This window comes from Plasmodium coatneyi, chromosome 9, assembly GCF_001680005.1.
Source record: "Plasmodium coatneyi strain Hackeri chromosome 9, complete sequence".
Lineage (NCBI taxonomy): Eukaryota > Apicomplexa > Aconoidasida > Haemosporida > Plasmodiidae > Plasmodium > Plasmodium coatneyi.
The window spans coordinates 522008-538763 of record NC_033564.1 but is presented as its reverse complement, the minus strand read 5'-3'; the positions used below and the strand labels follow the sequence as shown (position 1 = coordinate 538763).

Here is a 16756-nt window from a genome sequence, read left to right as displayed (position 1 = left end):
CGTCTGCCAGGATGTTATACTTACGTTTTTTTGCTTGGTCAGATTCCTTCTCCTTTTTTTGGTAGACCTACCTCTTGCTATACATTCAAATTTTGCACTACTTTTCCGAAGTGTGCGTGCCCCCACGCATATTATTTTCCCTGTGTATATCCACAGATTTGTGCTTCCCCAGTGGGCGCAAACGTTGAAGCCGCTTGAATATGTGTGGGAAGTCGGTCGGTTGGGCAGCAAAATTTACTGGGCGATTTTACATTCTTGTAAGGCATTTTTTTTCCCCACGTACAAGTACCTTGGTAGCGTTTTCAGTTTATTACAAAATTTTACTTCCAATCCGTTTTGCTCCTATTCTTATCCGAATTATTTCTACAAGGAACGCTACCTTCTTTTTTCACCCTTCAGCCATGACGTGGTTGTATCGATCATTAGCTGGGCGTACTTTACAACGAACGTTTAGCAGCGCATATTTTTGTCAGGAAAAATGGGCCCTCTTTCCAAAGAGGACGAAGCGACTGTAATGTCGACGTGCTTAACGCGGGTAACGTACAAATGAAGGGCGCAAGTGGGGGCAGGCAAACATGCCTTCATAAAATGCTGCGAGCGATTCCGTTGCGTTTTATTTTCTTCAAAAAGGTTTCTTCGCCCATGCCGTTTCAGGAGCACGCATTTGGCGTATTTTTTTTTGCCACGATTTTTCGCACTAAATGGAATGGCGGATTTCAAATGAGCAGCCAAATCGTTCGGATTAAAAAAGAGGTCACAAATAGGTGGCAGCGAAAAAAAGGAAAAGGCTGCAGGAGGAAACAAAACCGCACAGCAAAAGAATAAAATAGCTGTACATTTTTGCACAAAAAAAAAAAATTTACTGACGTGATAGGTGATGCCAAATTTTATTCCCCCTCGTACAATTTACGTAAAGCAGCAAGAAGGTTGTCATGTGTAGCGCAGAAATGTTATATGCGTCCTCCCAACACATGTTTTCTTTTTACTTGCTGTAAAATGCGCGTGGGGTGCATCCTGTGTGACGGTTAAGGTGCCCCATTCAGGGGGCAGAATCTGGCAACCCTCTATTCATACCGTACATTGGGGTTTTCCTTCAAAATTGAGTAAAATGGTTCAGGGTACACAAATGGTGGGACACGTTATTAAGATACAGCCAATTGTGTATCATCCCGAAGTGTGCAGACGAGAGACAGGCGATTCAGTTTTCTGTCATGACGTGGCTCCTTTATCTGGTCCCTCCTCACCCTCGTCGAAACGCTCATAGTACCTCCTCAAATTGCGGGGATTCTCCACCAACTTGATAAAGGTCGTGTTCCCATCGCTGGAGTACGAAATGGAGTTGGGGACGACTTTGAAATTTTTCACAAGATATGCTATCCTCTCTTTAGCTTCCATCGCAGAAAACTGGAGAGTCAACACTTGCACGTCCTTAATTCTGTTAATCATGGTTTGAATAATTTTAATGAGGACATCACAATTTGTGCCAACTTTGGCTGAAATGGGTAGGACATTCTTTGGTTTAGTTTTATACAAATGGAGGAGTTCCTCGTCTGGCAATTTGTCCACTTTATTCCACACCTCAATCATATTGTATTTTAGAAAATCGCTGGATATGCCTATCTTCTGTAACGTATCAATGACGCACTTTTTATGTTGCTCTCTATACGGGTGGCACACATCGATCACGTGAATGAGCACGTCTGCATTTTTAATTGCTTCCAAGGTTACCTTAAATGATTCGTATAAGGAGAAAGGAATATTCTGAATGAACCCAATTGAGTCGATAAATATGCTGGAGTGCCCATCAGAAATTTTTACACTTTTATAAGCATTATCCAAAGTTTGAAATAATAAATTCCTTGCCTTCAAATTAGAATTGGTTAAATAATTTATTAATTTTGTTTTGCCCACATTTGTATATCCTACTACGGCTATTAACGCTTTGTGCTTTCTAGCACTACTCTGTAGTTCATTATTATTTTTGCATTTTCCTAATTCCTTCTTCAGTTTTGCATACAAATTTTGAATGATTCTTTTTTCATACTCTTTGTACGTCTCTGAGCTCTTTATGTAGGTGCTGGTGTATCCCAAGCTGTCGTAATTTTTTTTTTTCCCGATCTGCCTATCCACATCGAAGGTGTTTTGTCGGTTGTACTTTTCCTCGTAGTCAAAATTTGATTTCCCCAGGATATTATTTTCGATATATTTTATATACTTCATTCTTGACTTGTTATCCTCTGCGTAGGTATTGAAAATGAAGTTGGCCCTGGCTAGTTCCAGTTGTAGTTTGCTCAGGTTGTTTCTCGCCCTGCTTTTCAGTATCTGCAGGATAATGCTGTACCGGTCGAAGAGCTCAACGTAGAGCGGCACGTTTCCCTCCTCTGCATCATCGGGGGAAACAACAATCTCTTCTTCCCCATCGCTCATATTTCCATCTTCCTGGTCTTCCCTCTCCACCTGCCTTTCCATCCATTCGTTATACATCTCGACGTAGAGGAGCTCCTCCCCCCTGGCGTTTTCCTCCCCGTCATCATCCTCCTCGTTTATTTCTGATTCCCTCACTGAGAGGCAATCTTCCCCCCTCTCCTTCTGGCTACGCAACTTCAACTCATCATGGTGGCTCCGCAGAAGGCTGTTAAACAGCATGTCCAAATTTCTGAACTGTTCAGGCGAAAGCAGCGTGTTAATAAACACGTACGGCGTTGGGTGTTTTAGAAAATAGCTGGACAGCTCATTCAATTTGCCTTTGCCAAAATAAAACTTGTTATCTATTCTGTTCGTTTTTATTATAATCGACTCTGCAATTTTTTTTTCTAGGTCGTCCACCTGCGGAGGCACCTCCTCGGAGGGGGCACCACCTACGTGTGCGCCTACCCCTCCATCTTCACTTCTGGGGAACTTATCCTCCTCATTCGCATCACCCCCGCAGGTTGTCCCTTCGTTTGACTGACGTGAACCCTTGCATGTGTCTTCCCGCCGGTAGCTATTAGCTAAATCGTCCTCTTCGCCCTGCTCCTTAGACCCACTTAGGTGTTTAAAAAATGTCCACCCCCCCAACGGCATCGAAATTCCATTTGCGACTTTGAACCCAGCCGACCGAGCCAACCCTAAGGCTTCCTGCGCGTCATAGATTATTTCGTCAAAGGACTTGCTGCCATTTTTCGTTCTCTTTAATATCGGATGGAGTACGATAATTTCCTTTTTCCTTCCGCTTGTGAAATTTCGCTTTTGTGTTCGCGGGAAAATTCGCAAAGTAGAGGACCATCGGAGCATTTTAGAGCATCGTCATGTGGGAGGGGTGGCGTGCGTTGACTTGCTTCTGTACAGACCCGCATACTGGGGGGTACATAAAGAGAGGGCAACGAAGAGGGGTTTGTAGCCACATTACTTTTCCTACCCGTTTTGTCCTTTCTTTTTAATATAATTTAACTTTATTTTATTTTATTTGCGCCTTTCGTGTTAATTTCTCGACGGAAAAGCAAGATGAACAATTGTGCTAACCACTTCCAATTGGGAACGTTTTAGAGGGAATGTGTTTTGTGCCCATTTGTAGGGTGACACAATTGCAGGTTGCTGCAGACAGACATCCCGTTCTGTTATTTCTTTGGGGGAATATTGCTCCAGGGTTGCACCGGCTTTTCGACAGAATATTGTTTTTTTTATTTTTATGCCCCCTTGGTGAGCAAATGGAAAGGCGACAAGACGAAATGAGTTACCCCCTTTGGTTGATGAACGTCTCTCTAAATTGGTTACGCAATGGGGGCGATCGGCAGGGACATGCCCTCTCTTCGTTCACATGTTGGCCCTTCTGGGCGATTGAAATGTTAAGCTCGCCCGGGGTGCAGAACATCCATACGTGTGTATATATATACATATGCCTGTGCGTATTAACATTTGGAAGGATGCCAAATAAATTGAAGTTCAGGGGGAGTCGTACATTATATGCCACGCAGAAAGGCAATTCCTAGGAGCAGCATAAATTGCTGTGTATGCCACTGGGCATGCCAAACTGATTCATTATTTCTAATGGAATTTTTTTCCTTTTCACCTCCGCGGCATGTTGGCATGGTTATCGGAACCATAATTAACAGTAAATATATTGACACTGTTTTTTTTCCTTAAGAAGGCCAACCCCTGTGTGTCCCCCCACCATGGGCACGAATTTTGCGTTGGCGGCGCGGCTGAACAGCGGCTCGTGCGTATAGGCGTACCCCTTTTTGCTCGGCGTACGAATCAACAGAGGAAAGCATAGGTCATTCCGCCGTAAATGCCACGTATATGTCACGTATATATGCCATTGCTTAACTTGCGTGCCGCCAGTACGAATAGGCCTGAAGAGAAAAAAAATACCCTAATATTAGGCAGTACCTTTAGGCCGCTCCACCGGAAGCCCAATTTGTAGGGTATTTTTTATTTCACCCTGCCGATATGCTAGGCGCCGTGTCGGGTTAGCCGTGATATGCGCGTACAGAAAAAAGCCAAAATTGTAAAAAAAAAAAAAAAAAAAAAATCTAAAGAGTTAAACGCGAAGCGAACAAAAGCGTAATTTTCGCGGCGACGATGAACGAATAACATGTTATGCGCCTACGTTTTAGCACTGCAGTAAAAAAAAAAAAAAAAAAATACTATTACGAACAGCAAGTTTAATGCCAAAAGTTGCCCTTCCCCCCAATTGAGTGCCACTAACCACATGCGGCAATTTTTTTCGCATGACAGTTATTAAAATTTTTCTGCTGAGCGGATTTTACCTGTTTAATCCTTTTAAACGAATAGCACGAGGCGCCTTTGCAAACGGGATTGTAAAGCCATATGGTTTAGCCAGAACATTCGTTTAACCATAAGCAACGACCCCCCTCACAATAATAGCAAAGTGCGTGCACAGAAACAGGCGCATACATATTTGTACATTCCTCTCACATACAAGTGAACACGGAATAGGTAGCCAATTCCAGTGAGGACGGCATTCACCCTGAAGAAAATCCAGACCACATCTACTTCCTTTCTTGAGAAAAAACCGAAATGGCGATCAGTGTGTCATTCAAAGTTACGGGGGGCAAAGAATTCACCATTTCGGTGGAACCCGAAATTACCGTATTGGAATTAAAGCAAAAATGTGCTGAACATGTAGATATCCCTGTTGAGTGTCAGAGGCTTATTTTTAAAGGTACAAACGGGAAGGGAATAGGAACGACAAAAAAAGAGGAAAAGGGGTGGAGAGAAGCACATTTAGAGGACAATCCTCCTCCGTTATAATGATTATAATGAACGTATATTGTCCTCCCCCATGTTTGTTCCTTGGCTGTATCTTTGCATAGCTCACCTTGTCCGTTCATGTGCGCGTGGTCCAATGATGAGGACCTCCAGGGGAATACCCACTAATGCGTTATTTTTTCCCATTTCAGGAAAAATATTGAAGGATAAAGAACCCTTAACAACGTATGGCGTAAGCGACGGGATCACCATGCACTTGGTTCGCAGCGCGGCCCCTGTGAAGGAACGTAAGTGAAAAAAAAAGACCCCAATAAATGTGCTCTCCTGTGTAACCCATGTGGTTACCGCCAAGCGCGCAATTGTAATTATGTAATGACGCAGTGATGCAATGATGCAATGGTGTAATGATGAATAAATTTGCTGTTTTGAATCCCCACAGCTGAAGCTGAGAAGGAGACAAACAAGAACGAAGGAGCGGGAAGCAACACGAGCGCGACCCCAACCCCGAACCTTGGCACAAATCCAGGCGAGAACATGAATGACCTTAGTGACAATCCACTAATTCAGATGTTTCTGCAGAGTGGAGCGGGAGGTACCTCTTCCCGCACGGCGTGTCTCATCATCCCTCTGAGAAAACGCTTCCATGGGCTGTTACGTATCTATATGTTTGTGTAGTTTTTCGTTCCCGTTTGTACCATTTCTTATTACCCCCTTTCCTCCACACAAATATACAGGAGACATGAACATGAATGCGGGACTAGGCGCAGGAGACAACTTCAACCTGGGCGCATTCGCCAATTTTTTAAACCCCGGAGGAAATGGAGAAATAAATCGAGACAGCATCAGCTCTCTGTTAAACAACCCACTTGCGAGATCCCTAATGAACGAAATTAGTAACAACCCAGAGATGCTAGCGAACATAGTATCCAACAACCCACTCCTGAGGAATACATTTTCGCAGAGCCCTATAATGCAGCCAGTGTTGGAAAATCCAAACCTATTAAGGGAATTAATGAGGCCGGAATTTTTACAGGCAGGTTTACAGTTTGAAAATGCCCTGAACATGAACAATGCGGCCAACAACAACGGTGCGAACAATGCAGGAAATAATCAGCGGGGACTAAGAATGGAAGATCTGTTGAGTAACCTGAACAATTTAGCAAATGCCAATGCAGGCGCTGGTACAGGAACGACAGGTGACAACAATAACAGTAATAACAATTTGAATAATATGAGTTCTCTTTTTCAGTCACCAGAATTGTTGCAAACGTTCCAACAAGTTATGCGAGCAAATCGTAACTTGGGCAATTTTAATTTTCCCGGTGCGGGTCAAAATATGGACTTCAACACAGGCAATGTTGCTGATAACAGACCACCCGAGGAGAAATACGCCTCCCAATTGTTGAGTCTACAAGAGATGGGCTTCATCGACAATGACGCGAATATTCAGGCTTTGCAGGAAACTGGGGGGGACGTAAATTCCGCCGTCACGCGGTTGTTGGAGAAGGGCTTCAATTAGTTCCAACCAGATTGCTCTTCCTCATAAACCTTGGGGCTGCTTCAGAATGACGTCTTCCCGCACATCGCACAGTAAGAAGTAGAATAATTGGAAGAAGTACACGTAGGTTCACACGCAGCAGTCGCCCTATGCTTAACGAACCGGTGACACCCTAATTACGTTTTTGCCCCTCCACATGCATGTGACACACAGTTCGGATGAGGAACGATTATCGTTGACCACGCCTTTTGCATCTGTGTGTACATATGTATATATGCATATATATGTATGTATATGTGTGTACATATGTGTATGTGTGTCCATGTACACATTTGCGTGCGCGCTCGTTGGCCCTCCCCTTTTTTGTATGTTTAGACTTTTCAAACATTTTGCACTTATGCACAATTTAAAAATGGACATAACAAATGCAGACGTTTTCCATTTTTTGAGGAGTTCGTGTTCTCCGGCCAGCGGAGGGGAAAGGGTGGAATTGCGTTGAAAAAAATGACACATAAAAGTAACGAATAAAAGTAACGTATAAATGTAACGTATAAAAATGGCGAATGATAAGGCTAATAAAAGGGGTGTGTGTAAGGGGATACACCTCACGAGAATCGCAGAGGGAAACCCGCCCCAGCAGCGTTAACAGGATGAACGACAGGGCACACCCTCATCACTTGGTCTTGCTGTGCACCTTCTTCGCCTGCTGCTTGAGGTAGTTCTGTATAATGAGCGTGGAAAAAATGACGGCAATGCAACCCCACTGCAGAGGCTTCAATACGTGGCCAAAGAGGTACACCGAAACGACTGTACTTAGCGCCTTCCTCAGCGTGGTGAACAGACTGGTATACAAACTCCCATACACCTTGAGCGAGTAGAAAACGAAAAACTGTCCCAACGTCCCACTGATGGAGAAAGCTAAAATGTAGTAGTAGGAATTGCTATACTTGGATAGAAAGTTATACGGCTTAGCACCTTCGATAATTAGTGAAGCCAAAAGGTTAAAGAAAAAGGCAAATATATTTACGTAAAACATTAAGTTGATGGAGTTTACGTTGTATTTGCTCAGGAGCTTGTCTTGTCTTGGTCCAGTCAATCCATCACACATTAGAGATATGCATAAGAGGAGCAGTCCAAAAGTTGTCTGGTGAACTTCCTTCGACGATTTCGTTCTTAATAGGTTGAATACGACTAACGATGATGTGATTAAGAATACAGAAATGTAATCATAGTAGGGATATTTTTTTCCAAAGAAACAGTACCCACCAACAACTATGGGGATCATTTTGCCTGACTTTACCAAAACTTGCGTTGGAAAATTAACATGACTTAGGGAATAATTTGTTGCTATCATTGCAATGGAATACGTTACAGATATAAGCATTATTTGTTTGATAAAATACTTGTCCACGTTTTTTTTTAAATCCTGTAAAAAATTCTCCTTGTTCATTTTACTTTTAATAAACACCGCCGTTAAACTGCACACACTGTTGGAGAAACATAATATGCATATTAAAAATATGTTGTAGTAAAATTTGTCCTTTCCTTTGCCCAGGTTTGGTAATTTCTCTTGATAATATCCAAAAATTAAAAAGAAAAAATATATCCCACTGACACAGATCAGTCCATTTAGCATGTTATAAAAATACGACATATCGTTGCTGTCCCTCTTCCAAAACATCATGCTGTTCTTTTTCAATTTCGCCATCTTCCTCTTCACGTGAATATTTTCACCACGGACTTCGTTATGTGCGATGAAGTAGTTGCGTGTAATAGGCAACTGTGCTAATATTCTATCGTTACCTTCGAACGGGGGACACTGAACCTGTCTCACTCCTCTTCACGTAGGCGTCCCAATGGTTTATACTCTTCGTTTGCTCTGTTAATAGTAGTAACGCGAGACGTAAAACATGGGTTGGGCAAATTCTGACGCAGCTGTTGAAACCATATCGCTGTGCCTTCCTCAATTGGGCATGAAAAAAGTGGGCCAATAAAGAGGTTTGCTTTTCTGCTTCCTGGCTTGTCCTTAAAAATGCGCTCCCCCCGAAGTTGCCAAATATCTGAGTAGGTACGTATGCCTCCTGTGAGCGTGTACCGGGGTCATTCCTAAACAAAATGGCACGCAAGGTGATGGAAAAGGTGATGCATAGAAGGAGAACTAAAAAAGAGCGCAAATTTTAAATGAAATATTCTATCGCATGAGGGGGGCGCGACAAATTTTTTTTTCACTTATTCTTCTACCTACGTTTGAACATTTTTTTTATGTGCCAAGCCAAGGTGCATCCGCGAGGCAGGTAATTACACTGAACCGAGCTCAGCGAACTTGGTGAAGCACGCAGTGTGCAAGAAGATGGAACTGCGCAGGGCGTTGAAAGCGAACTCCAAAATAACTCACTTTGACAAAAAAATACTTTGCAAAACGCAAATCACTTTAAGCCAACGCACCAATCATCGGTGATTTTTTTTCATTTTCCCTCTGGGCCATAAAACGCCATTCTGAGGGTAAAACATTTTATTGATAATTATAGCAAATTGGGTACTCACTTGTTTTACTCCCCACACACACACACGCCAGCCCTTTTCCTTTTGCTTACGAGCATGGCTGTTTTTTCCCCTAAGCAAATATCACCAAATGAATTTGCTCCACTAAGCAACATACCTTTGAACTATGCCGCTTCGACCCAAAACAGATATAATTGTGAACCAACAAGAGAAAAAAAAAAGACATTTCTTTCCTCATGCGGAGGAACTATTTTGTGTTCCCTTATCCCGTCAGCTTTTCATTTCGCGAAAAATTGTCCCCAATAAACCTCATTTATATGCTGACACGAATGCCATTATATGCATTTTTTTTTTCTCAATTTGACTTCTTCCTTTTAAGGCAAAAAATTTACCCGCGCAGTTGCGGACAAAATGGGCAAATTTGTTGAATCACTGGAATTGCAGTGTAAGGCATTTTTCGTACGCTGGCTGTTCTGTGGACAACCGAGTGAAGAATCACGCGAAAAAAAAAAAAAAGCACACAGGGAGAGGTCGACATATGCATGTTATCGCGTGGGTATCCGTTTTGTTTTCCCCATTTAGACGGGGAGGGCATGAATTCTCAGCAGAGCTCCCAAAAAAGGGGAAGTTCAAAATCTGCTCAGAGCATATGTGTGTGTGTCTTTACTCAAGTGGACATGTACACTCCTTCGCGTGAACCAAACGAACGCAAGGCGCGTAGCACATATATGGGCAGGCGACTAGGCCACAGTGCTAACTTCCAACAAGGGCTATCCAAAGATAATTAAGCTTGCTCAGTTGTTACTGGCACTGCCACGCAGCATCATCGATATCTTAAGCTGACACGCTCGCCCATTCTTTTTCTTTTTCTCCTCAAGGATAATCTCGTTTTCTTATTTTTAAACTGTAAGATTTCCTGTGCGGTTAAAAAAAGAAAAAATGTGAGAATTTTGTTTATTCACCTGAAATGAGGCATTACATTGTTCCGTGGTGGTCCACGTCATGATGGTTATCGGAAAGCATATTATGCGGCATACTCAACCACCGATGCGGAACATTCGCACGCGTAGGGCCCAACCTGTTGAGGCCTTTCAAAGGATAATTCCTCTTGGCTTTCTTTTTTCAAATTGGACAAAAAAAAGGAGTCATTCAAAAGGACTGAATTTTTTAAAACGCCGTCATGGACGTTGTCTCCTCTTGTTAACGCTACATTATCATGGTACACAAAATTTGCAACCCCATATTTTGGCAGTAAATTTTTTTTTTCACGAATGAGTAAAAAATTCAACGAACTGATGGTGTTTTTCGAAATGAAGAAAAGGTTTCTATGGGCAAAGGAAAATTTAGCCACGTTCATTTTTTTCAGCTTATGGGGCAAAGTACACTATCAGGTGAAGTGCACGTTTGTTCTGTTGCAGACAGGGAATGACGCACGAGTGGGAGGGTAGGAAGCGAAAGCAAAAGCATGTTTCTGATCCGTTTTACGTGCAACGTAAGTATTGTACGGGCAAGGGGGAAGAAAGGCTCATGAGGCATGAAGAAATAATAAAAAAAATATATATACGTATATATGTATATATGTACACATATGTATATAAATGGGGAAACCTCGCCACAATGGAACCCGCTGTCTGACTTGAGCATATGACTTGGGCTCCCTTGGGGCGACTAAATTCTCTGCCCTGCTTTGCAGAAAAAATGAAAAGCTAAAGAGTGACGTGTGCGACGGGGCGAAACAACGGGAAAGACAAAGGTGTGCGTCTTAAAAGGAAAAACTTACAAAAAGGACATGGCTTTCAACAGAGCACAAAAGCATGCAGAAAGGGCCGAGCAAATCTATGCAATTGGCACGAGCAGCGAGTGGACGTTTATATAGGTACACAACTAGGTACGTACGTATGAAAAGCGTACCCGCGGTTATGTCCACATGCCCATAAAACGCTACAAAGGCAAAAACATGATTGGTTGCTTGCCGTGGGGCAAGAAAAAAAATAAACATAAAAATGTAACAAATGGACAGAAAATATTTAATAAAATAAACATGCGCAAGAATGTCCCTCTAGTTGGACAATCTTTTCTGCCTAATATATACGACTTTTCACTTTTGAGGAATTCACTTTTCCACCTGTATTACGCGCTTTCCGTTTGGGGTAACATTGGGCACAAAAGGAGCGTAAAATTAAGCGCAAAGTGAGCACAAAATAAGAATAAAATGATCGTAAATTTGCGCAAATTTCGTATACACATAAAGGCAAATGTGACACAATTGTAAACACAATTATTTATATGCATAATAATACAGCAAATAAACACAAAAAATGCAGAAGGTTAAATATATACGGTGAACATTATTGTACATATAATATAATGACGCATATGTACCTCTCACACCTTATGCGCGAACTTATAAGGGCTTAAAAAATGGCGCATAAAAATTAGCGCATAAAAATGACGCTTAAAAATGACGTATAAAAAATGGCGCATAAAAATGGCGTACAAAAATTCCAAAAACGTTATATTTATTTTTTACGTAATAAAATTTTGGCACCGCACGTGCGCCATAGAAAAAAAAGAAAAAAATATTTTTTTTTTTGCGCATTTGTTTTTATAAATTTTAATGCGTTATTTTGGTCAATTTTCCCTTCGAAAAAAAGCAAACGATCAGCGAAGCGAGCAAACGAGCAAATTAAGCAAACAGTTAAGCAAAATAATTGAGCAAACAATTAAGCAAACAAATGAACAAACAAATTAACGAACAACTAAACGAACCAACCAAATAAATTTCCAAACAAACGCCAGTTTTTTCATTCGTGCTCTTTACCCTATATTATTAACAAATATTCGAACCATATATGGACCCCAACTTTTTGAAGATTTCAGTTTGTCAAAAGTATAAACCAAAAACAAGGAAACCCCCCCCATCCCAATTCTTTTACCAAAATATTAGCATTTATTGTGCATATTATTTGTAGCATATAAATTATAAACTCCAGCTTTGCCCCCACAGTAACCAATCCCCCCAGTCATAACCCAGTATATGCATAGGAACATATATATAAATATAAGGAGGATATACTTTATCCATGACCACTTTGCCTGTCAGAGAATTTCCAAGGGAATGCCTTTTAATTAAAGTCAGCATGTCCATTTAAGCAAAACACGAAGCAGCAACAATATTACGCACATATATTTCCCGTTCATATAATTATGAAAAAACAAAAAATTGTAACAAGTAAATACATTTGCCATAATACTGTATGTAATAGACTTTCGAAGCAGATTCTACATATCATAAAGAAGAGGAAGAATCAAAAAGTGGCCAAAAAAAATAGTACATACACTTATACATATGACGAAAAAGTATAATAGTGCTCCGTTTTAACCAGAACAAGAAAGAAAAAAACAGTTCTGTATATATATATTTCCCCATCTCTACCAAACATATGAATTATGTATTTAAGTACTCTCACACATATGTATGCGCATCTTCGAAAGGGTACAGCTTAGCGGAGGGAAGCAGAGAAACGCGTAAAAACAGGTAACGCACAAAAATAAGGTAATCTACAAAAAATCAAGCCACACAGAAAAAATAGCTACGTTTTTTTTTTTTTTTTCATCGCGCTACATCACTTTAATATGCATAAGAGGATCATTTTAAAATTTTTGGAAGACTTAAACTTCAGTTGCTGCGGATATACGACAGAATAAGTTAAATGGAAGTCAGAAGCATTACGGGTGTTTCGTGTACAAGGGTAGTTGTATTTGCATTATCTGAAAGGAGAAGAAACGCATGTTGGGCATGAACAAGTGAACATATAGCAAAGCGCAGAGGGAAGGAAAGAAGACCTGCGTTATTGTTTCACTCGATAAAAAAAAGCAAAAGTTAAACAAAGCGAACACAATATTTATATATATTTATTTTTCTCTCTCTCCCTTTTGCTGTTATGGAATATAAAATATGATATAGTGTAAAAAGGGGCAAAGTTAAAACAGCAACATAAGTACAACGAGTTAAATAATTCCAGCCGAAAAAAGAAAAAAAAAAAGTTTATGTCGGAGGTAGAAAGTTGGGTGAATGGGTCCACGAGAAGTTTCGCATTTGTGCTTCGTTTCCATCCCGAGAATCACTTATTTGTATTTCCCCGCCAAAGGTTCCCCAACAAATGTGCCCCTTTGCGTGTAGTAGGTGAGCTGCTAAGTAGACAGCTGAGTGACCTAAATAGGGAAAGAAAGGAAGAACCTTGAAGACACCAATAAATAGTAACGACTAAATGGGAAGCAGACAAAGGAGGCAATAAAAAACGCGTACACGAATCCTAAGTGATGCGAAGCTAGAGAAGCAATTCATTTTTTTGGTACCTCCAAAGGGTAAAAAAGATTAAACACATAATATATATATGTATATGGACGTTTAAGGTGACGCGCCAAATATTAACGGCGAAGAAAAGCACATATAAACGCGTGAAGGAGACAAAAAGCACAAACGATTATTATCCTTTTGAATGAACTCACCTATACATTTACGCGCACGAGTGGACACACTGCTCAATGAGGTAGCCGTGCGTGTACTCTACGACCAATGTTGAAAAGGATTATAATGAGAAGATAAAAATACATAGAGGAAGAAAGGAAAGAGGAAAGGGGTACGACAATAACAAGTTAACCTGCTCAAAAATCGTTGTAAAGACTTCCCAAGGAGGAGGAGATCCATGTGTAGTTTGTTAAGTATATCATTCAGTAGAAGTTACACACATGTGAATAGGTGCGCATGCAAAGAGTGGCTTCTGTACAAATGTATAACTCTTGAATTATCGCCTCTGGTGTGATCCCCCACCCATCCCATTTCCAAGTTATAACATACTGTGCCCTTACCAGTTTGGCCAGGACGACAACGAATTTGTTCTATATAAAGCGGTCGCAAGACGAGGCGCCTTACTTCATTTGAATGCGTTTGTTTGTTTTATTCACCCGTCTGTTTATTTATTTATTTCCCGCCCATTTTATTAAATTTGCCACACACACCGTTATTTGTTTCTTATGGAGTGAGTACGTTATTTGGGGGCGCCCTCTATTTGTAGCCATGTGAAACATCTTCCATCGCAGTGCGCGTGCAGAAACGCACTGCCGCAGGAGTGGTCAAACTGCAGTTGTATGTCACGAAATGTGCATACCCTCACGTGTGTACATAAATATATACATATATTTATATACGTTTCTGCTCACGCCGTTTACCTTATGAGCGCATTGATTTATCCCCTCACTTATAGATAGCTGCACGTTTGCGCCTTCCCCTACCATTTGAATCCCTGCTCACCACACATTTCACCCCCCCCATTTAGCTTACGTATAGAACATACAGTTACGTACAATCTGTACCTCCAACTCCAATTTCACCTCCCCCTCCCCCCGTGTGCGCACCTACATATATATTTGCTACACCTGAAATATATGCTACAATGATTTATCAGTTCCTTTATAATTTTATAAAATATTTATATATATTTAGTGTACAAGTTATAAAATAGGTGTAATACAAATTCTTCAGTTTTGCGTATTTATTATTTGTTAAAAAAAAAAAAAAAAAAAAAAGTACATATGTTTAGTGATTTGTGTTTATTCATTAATTTGCATCTCTGCATTATTTTGTCATAAAATTTGCCCGTTTAATTTTTTTCCTTTTTTTTTTTTACGTATAGGAAAAGGATAGAAAACAGGTTGAGGCATTTTCAATCGTTTCACCTTTTCCTAATTATGTGTCCTTACGTGGAGGACTTTTTAATGTTGCACATGAGTAGACATTTGCATGCCGTGTAATTGTGCATATATGTCCCCATTTGTGTGTTTATTTATTGCTAGTGCGCAATTTGCAGTTCATATGCCCGAAGTGGAGGGGTACATCCGCTAAGCGGAGGGTTAATTCCCCGTGTAAATGTGCACAAGCTGTGTAATCTCCCCCCCTCGACGAACATAGACGGATGTCTAATCAGTTGTGTTAGGAAGTCTACTCGACCAGTGTGTGTTACGTATTTGTATCTACATTTATACACACGTATCTGGTAATTTTAGCAACACGTATTTTGTGCACCCATTTGTATATGCAATATATGCACGTACGTGTGTGATAGTACGAGCACCTTCTCCCCCCTCATCTATCATAAGCATTCCTGCGTGGGGCGCTATTTGCTTATTCATTCCATCGTCCTTATTTGAGATAGGAGAAACTCTTTCTTCTCCTTCGCACCTATTGCATTTGTCTGTAATACATCTGTGCTACATGAAAAACGGTGAATACACCTTTAATTAGCACTTTTTGTGCCAAGTGTTGCGGGTACCTGCGTTATGCGTAAGCATATACACAATTACTTATATGTACATATAGGGAAGAGCATTTATAAACAGAGAAAGAGCTAACAACGTACAATACGCACGAGGTAGGCGACCAGTTCCGGCCCCAACCCTACGTAACAATAGACCAAAACGAGAAAGGAGAACAAGCCCGTATTTTTTTTTTTAGAGCTCTTTGGAAAATGCCAAACAGTGGTGATTGCGATTTTTTAAACGCACCTGCCCACCCCCCGTGTAATAATCGTATTATCAGCGCCAGCCGTGACGGGGCGAACATCCGCAACATCGGCACTAGAAGTCGAGGCGTGCGTAACTGTGACCAATTGATTCATACAGTATACGTGAAGCACTTCCAAATGGAGAGTTACCTGGGCAACATAAATTACAACATGGATTACCTCAATCCAGTTTTAAACCACCCGACGAAAATCGAACATGGGAAGATAAAGATCCTCATTTTGGATGCACCCACCAATGACCTACTCCCATTATATATAAAAGAAATGAAAAATTACAATGTGACAGATCTAGTGAGGACATGTGAACGGACTTACAACGACGGGGAAATAACCAGTGCGGGAATAAATGTCCACGAGCTAATATTCCCGGATGGCGATGCCCCCACGGTTGATATAGTAAGTAACTGGTTGACCATTGTAAATAATGTTATAAAGAACAACCGCGCAGTTGCAGTTCACTGTGTTGCAGGATTGGGTAGAGCCCCCGTGTTAGCTTCTATTGTGCTCATCGAATTCGGTATGGATCCGATTGACGCAATAGTTTTTATACGGGACAGAAGGAAGGGCGCCATTAACAAGAGGCAACTTCAGTTTCTGAAGGCGTACAAGAAGAAGAAGAAAAAAAAAAACTGCCTCAGCAAATGTCACTTTATGTGAGTAGAACGCTAATTAACGTTATGTGAAGAAAGTATTGTTTCCCTTTTTTTTTTTTTTTTTTTTTTTTTTTGTAACGCAATGTATGTGTAAACGGGTTACAAGGGGAGACCCCCTTGCGTGCACGTATAATTGTGCAGCTGCTACGCGTTTACGTAGCCATGGAGTATGCAAGCACATGTGCGTTTAGGCCGTTTGTGTGGTCCCGCGAACTTTTACCTCCCCGTATGCACACACTCTGTGCATGCGGTTCCACTGTGTTAAAATTTAATTCATACGAAAAGATGCACGTCGGTTTGCCACGTTA

General features: G+C 41.0%; 5 protein-coding genes across 5 annotated transcripts; 2 read left to right on the top strand and 3 right to left on the bottom strand.

The window, feature by feature from the left end:
• Window positions 1–1209: 1209 nt before the first annotated feature.
• Window positions 1210–3273, bottom strand: PCOAH_00024500 (Uncharacterized protein; the record flags this gene model as incomplete). The annotated part of the gene is made up of 1 exon (XM_020059255.1): window positions 1210–3273. One exon carries the CDS (start codon window positions 3271–3273, stop codon window positions 1210–1212), a length of 2064 nt encoding a protein of 687 aa, XP_019915133.1.
• A 1746-nt stretch (window positions 3274–5019) lies between these two features.
• On the top strand, window positions 5020–6730 carry PCOAH_00024490 (Ubiquitin; the record flags this gene model as incomplete). The annotated part of the gene is made up of 4 exons (XM_020059254.1): window positions 5020–5164; window positions 5403–5498; window positions 5651–5803; window positions 5946–6730. 4 exons carry the CDS (start codon window positions 5020–5022, stop codon window positions 6728–6730), a joined length of 1179 nt encoding a protein of 392 aa, XP_019914724.1.
• A 652-nt stretch (window positions 6731–7382) lies between these two features.
• PCOAH_00024480 (UDP-galactose transporter) lies at window positions 7383–8417 on the bottom strand (the record flags this gene model as incomplete). The annotated part of the gene is made up of 1 exon (XM_020059253.1): window positions 7383–8417. One exon carries the CDS (start codon window positions 8415–8417, stop codon window positions 7383–7385), a length of 1035 nt encoding a protein of 344 aa, XP_019914978.1.
• Window positions 8418–10034: 1617 nt separating this feature from the next.
• PCOAH_00024470 (Uncharacterized protein) lies at window positions 10035–10568 on the bottom strand (the record flags this gene model as incomplete). Its single annotated transcript, XM_020059252.1, has 2 exons — window positions 10035–10127; window positions 10290–10568. 2 exons carry the CDS (start codon window positions 10566–10568, stop codon window positions 10035–10037), a joined length of 372 nt encoding a protein of 123 aa, XP_019915010.1.
• Window positions 10569–15738: 5170 nt separating this feature from the next.
• PCOAH_00024460 (Protein tyrosine phosphatase) lies at window positions 15739–16452 on the top strand (the record flags this gene model as incomplete). Its single annotated transcript, XM_020059251.1, has 1 exon — window positions 15739–16452. One exon carries the CDS (start codon window positions 15739–15741, stop codon window positions 16450–16452), a length of 714 nt encoding a protein of 237 aa, XP_019914879.1.
• Window positions 16453–16756: the final 304 nt, after the last annotated feature.